The 9,231-nt window shown below is 33.2% G+C and overlaps 1 protein-coding gene across 2 annotated transcripts; it reads right to left on the bottom strand.

Moving 5' to 3' along the window:
* Positions 1-878: 878 nt before the first annotated feature.
* On the bottom strand, positions 879-8,845 carry LOC123534952 (uncharacterized). 2 transcript variants are annotated; one of them, XM_045317455.2, is made up of 6 exons: positions 8,722-8,845; positions 6,975-7,174; positions 5,997-6,123; positions 5,264-5,456; positions 3,526-3,704; positions 879-1,864 (listed from the first exon to the last, which is right to left on the bottom strand). In XM_045317455.2, the coding sequence occupies exons 2-6, from the start codon at positions 7,144-7,146 to the stop codon at positions 1,822-1,824; spliced, it is 714 nt and encodes a 237-aa protein (XP_045173390.2). In that variant the 5' UTR covers positions 7,147-7,174; positions 8,722-8,845; the 3' UTR covers positions 879-1,821. The 2 variants fall into 2 exon arrangements, with proteins under 2 accessions (XP_045173390.2, XP_045173397.2); XM_045317462.2 differs by having other exon boundaries at positions 7,044-7,174.
* Between the last annotated feature and the right edge of the window lie 386 nt (positions 8,846-9,231).

Below are 9,231 nucleotides of genomic sequence, written 5' to 3'. Positions count from 1 at the left end.
ATTCAGATACAAATTATTGTTATACTTTCTATAGTGCCTTCTGTGTATGTACACAGTTTCATAAAAAGATTTCTTGTACTTAAAGGAGTCACCGCATGATCAATCTTTTGTGACAAACAACCAGTCAGGCAGACGGACGGCCAAAATTAAATGAGATAAATACTATTTTGTTCATCATAGTTTTGTTCCATCTGTGTACAAGGTGTCGAAAAATTATTTTACTTAAATAGTTATAACAGGATATACTTTGGTGACTGACGTACAGACGGGAGTTCCTACATATGGGTATTTATGTGGCTACTCTTTTGTTCTCCCTATTGTTCTTTTAGCCAAGTAAAAGAAAAATAGTCACATAAAAGCCTTACTGAATTAATGACATCAAAGAAAAGGTATAGAGTTACCTATTGTTCATATAGCCACCTAAGTATGCAAAAACGGACTGACAAGCAGAAAAAATACAATAACGTACATATTTTCTATATTGCCTTCTATGTACTAGGCTTTGTACTTATAAAGTTATCAAATGTTCCACAGTGACTTTTGATCACAGTTTTAAATACTTGCTTCCACAGCAATCAGATTTATAGACGCAACAATAAAATAAAGGGTCATGCATATTCTAATTATTGCATTTTATCCATGAATCAAGACCCATGACATACCTTTTAGTTTGAATGTTATTGTATGATCCATTGTAATGAAGGACTAACTGACTGACAGAATAACGAACAGAGGGACAATCTGCAGACGAACAGAAGGAGCTGAATACCATATGGGGACTTCCCGTAATGACTAACTTAAAAAAAAACTTTAAGAGAAATAAACCACGGTATATCTAATGGAAGCATTACTTTTTATCAAACATAAAAACACTCTGATCAGGAGATAAATGTTTTATTTCGAAAACGTGTAAGCTTTGAGATAACACAAATTCACACACATGTACATCATTATAATATAATTATCAAGCCAAAGAGCTAATATATAACAATGGTAAAAAGATATATTGCTAAATCTTATCATTTATTATACATTTTTGTACACTAAACTGCAATGCAGACTATCTTAGTGGCTCATACGAACAGACTCATATGTATGTATACAGTAGATTTGTTTACGAGTATTCAAACATTTCTTTTGGTATCACTAATAATGGCTCTCTACAAAAAACTCTTCCCAGTTCCTGAGAAATCATACAGCAAAGGTTACTTTGTTCATCCACTGTAAACTGAAACCTCCGTGACCCGCAGTGTATAGTTTTGGTATTGTTCCAAACTGGCAGCAGCGGAAATCAGTGCGTTGATTTACGTTCAGTGTCCAAACCATACCGATTGTCATCTATTTCATTTCTGTTGATTATTGATACTTGAACTGTTTATGTATAGAATTACAGAATACAGCTATATTGAATAAGGGATCGGTTTGTTTTTTTTTTTTCGCAGAAAGAAATAATAACTTTATTTATAAACGTTCAATTTCAATATTTACAGCATCTGTTCCTCAGCTTTAGTGGTCGTTCAAATGTTTGCCACAGTCTGTTATTATATTCTTGTCTCAAGCGATATTTTGACAGTCTGTCTGCATGTTACTGGTGCATCTCCGCAAAGAAGTTCAAATTGTATATCATCGAACAATAGATAATAAAAATTGGTGATCTCTCATATTGCAATGTACTTAAACAGAAAATGTATAGAAAAAGATTTTATGTAATGTTAAATAAATCAAGTGTGGCATGCACTGATATATGAAAATCTTTGAGTAAATAGTAGCTACGTCAATAATAAGCTGACTTCGTAGTTTTTTTTCTGTTTTCCTTTTTTGTTACAGTTCATCATGTCGATCACTTTCGGCAACAGGTCCGGGTCTGAAATGAAAATACCAATGCTTTATCTGCAGAAGAAAATTTCATCGATCTAAGACTCTACTTTTCATCAACATGCGTTTAAAATGGATATCAGTTCTCATCAAGAGCTTATGTAAAATACATCACGCCTGCGTTTACATGCAGTGAGCTAGACAGATTTGAATTCTCAAATGTAATTATACAGAGAACAGGAGAATTACAAGGCTAACTTCATTTTCATTCAACGTTTCGACTATTTATTAAGTCTTCACCAGAAGGTCAACAAATATGATATGAAATAAACAACGTCATGAATATATGACGTCATAAAAGATGATGTTACGTTACAAACATTTTGGCGTAAAAATTACAATGTACAATAGGCTACATAATGTATACACAAATGTATATCTAAAGTTCTGTTTAAATTATATTGTGGCAAAAATTAAAATTAAAAGTGGTTATACTTAATACATAGTAAGATTATAAACATTATTTAAAATAATAATGTTAATAATCATAATAACAGTAAGTACAGGATCACAAAAATACGAAATCACTGGGTAAATTGTGTTATAGACAAAAAAAGAAAATACCAGCAAAAACAGTACTAACTGACATTAAGAAAACCACAGTTGGTGTTACATAACAGAAAACACTATGAAGTGAAGAGACTTATGAAAAATTATACATTACTTTTGAATTCATTCCTTTTGGAAAAATAGTATCTAGTTTGTAAATCCAGTAAGTTTCTTTTAGAAGCCTCCTCATATCATCATGGATAACATCAATAGGCATAAAGCTAAAGTCATTTAAGCTATGACCATCTTGATTGAAATGAATTGCTACATGACTAGTGAATATTGTTAGGTTTGACATGTACATTGGTGTTATATGTGAACTTAATCATTGGATGAACTGTATTTAACAACTCAATAAATTGCTTAAGGTCATCTAAAGAATGACTCCAGAGCATGAAAATATCATCCAAGAATCTAAACCAAACATCTGGATTCAACTCACAACTATTAAGAAAAGATTGTTCAAGTTTACCCATGAATAACGAAGCAAAAGATGGAGCCATGGGACTACCCATAGCTGTCCCAGTTTTTTGTAGATAATTATCATTATTAGACTTGAAGAAGTTGTTTTCTAATACAGTTTGTATAAGTTTACATAATTTTTTATACTGTCCACTGACAATCTACCATTATAGTTACTATTTTCCAAAAAATATTCGCATGCTTCTATACCTTCAGTGTGTGGGATATTTGTATACAAAGAATGAACATCCAATGTAACTAGAAATGTTTTATGGTTGCTTAGTTTATGCTGTTTAAGCTTTGTAATAAAATTAATGTAATTATACGTATTAAAATCAATGTAATTATAAGTATTCTATCTTGTCAGATTTTAAAATACACTACATATATCAAATATGTCGCGTATGCATTTAGATGCATGGATGTTATCATGTTACATTTATGTCAGGTATAAGCTACTCATCTTGTTAGATAAACCAACAATCTGTTGGTATTTTAAGGATCGTCATCCGTTATAACTTATATAATGTATATTCAATAGTCTCAGATCATTCCGTATGTGATTCTAAATAAATGACTGTTGATTTATTTAAGTTTCATCAAACCTATTAACTTATCTCACTTGAAAAAATATATTACCCGGTATTGAAGAATGCAACTTCTGACGCCATGCTCGTTTTGTAGACATTCAGTGACTCCGCTTGCGTTATCTTCTGTTCTAAATAGGCCTTATTGAAAACAGCTTCGTACTTCATGTAGCCTTTGTAGTCCGGACTCAAATTATTTTTTGCCCAGTCGGTATATACACCAAACGGTTTCTTTGAAATAAAGAGTGAAATTGAAAGGTAAAGCAGTTGACTAAAGATGTAAATTTGCAGAATTTAACCCAAGCTTACATGAGTTAACTAATCGCAGCTTCCATATACTTTCTTTATACGCTATGTTACAATTTGTTCAACGATGATAATATAATGTTATTTATTTTGGTACTGTTTGTTTTACTTGTGGAATAAAAGATCATGATTACAAGAGAGGAAAGTGCTGCACAATATTAAACAGTCTGAAACATTCTATTTCCAAAATTACCAAAAACAAGGGTTGTGTGTAAAACATATGTACTGCTGCCCTGGCCTTGACCAAATGACATAAAAAACAACAGGGGTCGTCTAACGACTACAAGCAATCATCCTATGAAGACTTACATCAAAAGCATTCTTTAATTATTGAGCGGAGAGAAGTCACTGTGAATACCGACTCCCAAAACAATAGGGGTCATCTGTTGACCACAGGCAATCATTCTGTGAAAACGGACGACTGCAGGTGAAAACGTTATTTAGTTATTGAGCGGAAACCGTTTTCAGTCTCAAGGTCACTGTTACCTTGACATTCGACCTACTGAATGATCCCGAAATGAAACGATATGAGTCATTTACCGATAACAAGCAATTATCTTTATGATGTTTTCAGACTGTAGACCAAAGCGTTCTCTAGTTGTTTAACGGAAACCGTTTTCAGTCTCAAGCTCAATATGAATTTGACCTACTGACTCCTAAATCGACAGGAGTCATTTACTGATCAAAGGCAATCATTCTTTAAAGATTGGCGGTTATAAAGCAAAGCGTTCTTTAGTTATTGAGTGGAATCCGTTCTGAGTCTCAAGGTTGCTGTGACATTGACCTTTGATGTCCAACTGATCACCAAAAGCAATAATTGTCATCTACTGACTAACGTAATCAGCCTATGAAGTTTAAGGATTGTAAATCAAAGCGTTCTAAGGTTATTGAGTGGAAGCCGTTTTCAGTCTCAAGTTTACTGTGGCCTCTGGTCTACTGACCTCCGAAACGACAGGAATCATCTACCGACAGCAGGAAATCATTCTACGAAGCTTGACTATTGTGGACCCATGCGTTCTTTAGGCATTGACCAGAAGTCAAATGGTCTATCGACCAGCTGACAGACCGACAATAAACAAAACAATATTTCATTTCTTCCTTAAAAGATGGCATAATAATTGTCGAACATTATACACTAATTTAATGGCTTGCTGGTCAATGGGCCAAGGGTCAAATTGACCGGCAAGTCATCCGATAAATGTTTTACTACATTACATATTAAGAAACTATTTTTTTAAAGTTTTGTTTTTAAATTATTACTTATTGATCCAGTAAACATATGTTGAATATAGACCGGTCATATACCACGTGCCATTGACTGGTGATATACATAAATAAGATATAGGTGAATGTCGGTGTAAACTGCTTTCAAAGTCGATTTATAGTCCCACCCAGGAATAGCAAGAAGCACATAAACGAATTTGTAACCTATTGATTCCAAAATTTTCAACTGATTTGTCAAAGAATTTATGAAATATGCTTACAGACTGGACACCTATCTGACCACCGATCCAAGGCCAAAGCCTCACACATGGTGTCAATGCTACAACAAGGTAATAACCATCCATAGTTGTCGCAACATCCTTAAGGTGATTCACATAATTTTGGCAGGCCGTTCCTAAAACGATTCCTTCGGGATCATTGATATGCCATATGCCGCTTGCTTCTTTGAAGTACCTGATGAAAAATATTACTGACTTTGTTTCAAGGGATAATTTTTAAAGGGGAACGGTGGTCTCGTGATCAAGGTGCCAGCCGCTCAATTTGGGGGTTTTCAGGAAGCGGACTCGACAGTGGTTCAAATACGATTTCATCACACTTGCGCTAAAATAAATTAGTATAAACTTGTAATTAATGTTACCACAAAATAAACAATATTAAACCTTAAACTTAAAACTAGCCCGCCCGCTTAGCTCAATAGGGAGAGCGCAGATCTACGGATCACAGGGTCGTAAGTTCGATCCCCGGGCGAAGCGTATCATATAAGAGACATTGTGTCTGACATCATTCTTCCTCCACCTCTGATTCATGTCGGGAAGTTGGCAGTTACTTGCGAAGAACAGGTCTGCATTGGTACAGAATCCATGAACACTTATTAGGTTAACTGACTGAAATACTGTTGAAAACGGCGATAAACCGAAAACAAACAAAATATACTTAATACAGCAATACAATGATATCAATGTTTTATCAAATTATAAACAAATGCCATCTTACTTTTCGTAACTTTTAGATCTCTCTGATAAGAAGGCTTTGAGATCTTCATCTTCTGTCCTGTCGGCTGCGGTATCTAAACTTTTCTTCACATGGAAAAAGTAAACTGCATCTTGTACACTGTAGGCACCTAATGTAAAAAAACAGGATTATATGAGAATGAGACCAGGGACCGTATTCATAAAGCATCTTAAGTATAAGTATAAGAAATTGGTTATTTACTTAAGTATTACTTAGGTAAGAAATTTATTTTACTTAAGTATACTTGTTATTAATGAAACAACTTAACAAGTAATTATTGGCTTTTGTTGTGGACGAAAACATTAAAAAAACCCATTAATTTCAGACAGATACAACATGCACAATTATGTTTAAAGTGCTTTTATCTGGAAAACAACACTTAAATCGTACTCACAACGTCATTTTGTTTTCTCACTTAAGTCATTTCTTACGTATCTTAAGTTTAAGCTGTTTATAAATAGGACTTAAGTTTTTACTTAGACTTAAGCTGAAATCACCACAAACTTAAGTAAAATCTTCAGCTTAAGTCAATACTTATACTTAGCATGCTTTATGAATACGGACCCAGATTTGCGTTTTCAATGTATATATTCTCAATAATAAGGTATAGGCATCATGTAAACAAGCCCATATAATCAAATACACTACGCTCAAATCCCTTAATATCATATTTGTAAGTTTCATTTTACACTAGACATCATAACTTTATTATATATGTTTACATTCGAATTCGCTTATAATTATTTCCACATGTTATTGTTTGAAATAACATAATCTATTTCCTATAAATCTCAAAGGTTTTTTGGTGAAAGTTGTTACTGCTAAAGCATCGGTAAAATATTACTTGCATGTTGTATGCACATGTAATATAATAAAGTAGAAACAAGTAATATAATTATGTTTAATTTCCATTAAATTTATATAAAACACACATGTTTCTTTATGTGCGGATAATAATACCAAAATCAGATGGATCAAGTGTGATATCATTAATTTGTCGAATAAGTTTAGCAACCAGTGCTTCATTACGAGTAGCTTCCGAACTGTTCCATAAGTAGTCTGACAATGGCGTATTGCATGTTATCTGGGGAGTTAGTAGAATCACCAGAAATGCTTTTAGAACCATCGACATGTTGACTCACTTGTCGACAAAACTGTTCCTGAAGATACAATATGCATTTTTCGAGAAAGCTATAAGTTTAAAACTTCAAATGTTGGCTTTACAAGTATAATAAAAGGCTTATAATGCATTTGTTTATAATGTGGCTGAAATGTTTTTGTTGTGAGCATAAAATGTGTTAATTTCTTGTTAAATCCTATTTTCAGTTATTATTTTCTCTAGTGTTTGTTAAATATTTGTCAAAGGGTTGAATATTGATTAACATAGTAGCAAGTTAATTCTATTCAATCTACTGTTTTTGATTTCCTCCCTTTACAGCACAAACTATATAAATTCATTTGCAGTATTGAATGTAGAGCTTTTCTAACCATGTAAATATGCATAACATCTACTGTGAAATCATTTAAATTCGCTGGCATGAAATTTCGCGCAAACGTGAGGAAGAACTGTTTCGCGCGGGCTTTAATTCGCGCATTTTCAATTATAGCAATGAAAAATATAATAAAACATAATAATAGCGCGGTCTTAAATTCGCGCATCGGTCCTGGCGCGAAATACGCGAAAATTCGTCCTACGCGAATAAAAATGATTTCACAGTATTTGGACAACTGTTTTATCTGTTTTAACAAAACAATTAAAGCCTGATGGGACTTTAAACGTGTGAGGCTGTATTATGTGAATGATTTCTAGCGATTATTATTGGAGTGAATACCTGACGTGTATTATGAACTCAATGAACACAAATAAGCGTAAATGATCAGTTGTTAAAGTTTTGAACAAATCCATTAGTTGACCAAAATTTGATTAACCACCTTTAAGACAAGAAGCCTCATACCGTAGGAAATATATCGTATGTCCGTATTTGCAAGGTAATATCTTTCAAGGTCATTTTATTTAAATGGAAATACACATATCAAACAAAACAAAATAAAATTGCAACGTTCATAGTTTAATTGACGCACGAATTAAGTAATAAAACCAATACAAATTAAATGAATTTTGCATTTAATCTACTGGTAAAGTTAATGATTTTTATCAAGGTTTTAACATAATTGTATGGGCCATAGATCAAAATATTAAAACAGATTTTCTTTACAGTCATTCACATGTTTTTTTCTTTATTATTTGGTACATCCCGTGGTAACTCAAATATATCGTTTAGTGGAAAATAGCGCGTACGCTATGCGATGCAAACTCATTTATAACATTACTGAGTACATCTTCACGAGCCCGTACGATATGCGTTGCAAACTCATTTATGACATTACTCAGTACATCTTCACGAGCCCGTAAGCTATGCGTTGCAAACTCATTTGTGACATTACTCAGTACATCTTCACGAGCCCGAGCCCGTAGGCTATGCGTTGCAAACTCATTTATGACATTACTCAGTACATCTTCACGATGCTTTAATGCTAGACTATTATTCATGTTTAAATCGCCATAATGGCATACTCAGTGATCCTGTGCAAACAATAAGTGGTAAAGTAGTAATGGGTTTACCTAAAATATAAATATATGTTTTAAAATCTTCAAAATACAGAAAAAATAATTTAGCTTTTTAAAGAACAAATTAATTGTACATACCCTTCTCTGATTTTCTGCTGAAGCAAGAAACAAGTCGTTGGTTGCACGTCAAAGCTCGCTATGCCTTTGTGCAGCCGAGATTGTTGTATTTCACTTTATACTAATACCGTATAAGTACTTTTTCTGCGGGAACTTTATTTCTGCGTTTTCTGCTGAAGACAACAAGACCGCAGATTTAAAATCTGCAGAAAATTTTGTCCTGACATGCTGCGATACGATGATACAAGCCGCCATTATAATCCGGTTAAGTATAAGACAATGTCCGATAGCGTTATCGGCTTTTGTCCCACATGTAGCCGAAGGCCGACTAAGCAAGTTTAAATATTTTTAGTAGTAACGGTAATATAATAGAACTGTTTTATTATTGTTTTGCTGTTGAATAAACAAAATAAAAACATCAAATTTGTTTTGATTTTTGTTCACTATTGAGAAGTCAGCTGCCAGTTTCAATTTTTTTTTAATTATATGACAAACACAATCCATTGTATCCTTTGTGTCTATTGTTAACCG

Source organism: Mercenaria mercenaria, chromosome 1, assembly GCF_021730395.1.
Source record: "Mercenaria mercenaria strain notata chromosome 1, MADL_Memer_1, whole genome shotgun sequence".
Classification (NCBI taxonomy): Eukaryota; Metazoa; Mollusca; class Bivalvia; order Venerida; family Veneridae; genus Mercenaria; species Mercenaria mercenaria.
Note: the sequence above shows the minus strand (reverse complement) of the source record. Positions and strands in the feature narration are given on the sequence as shown.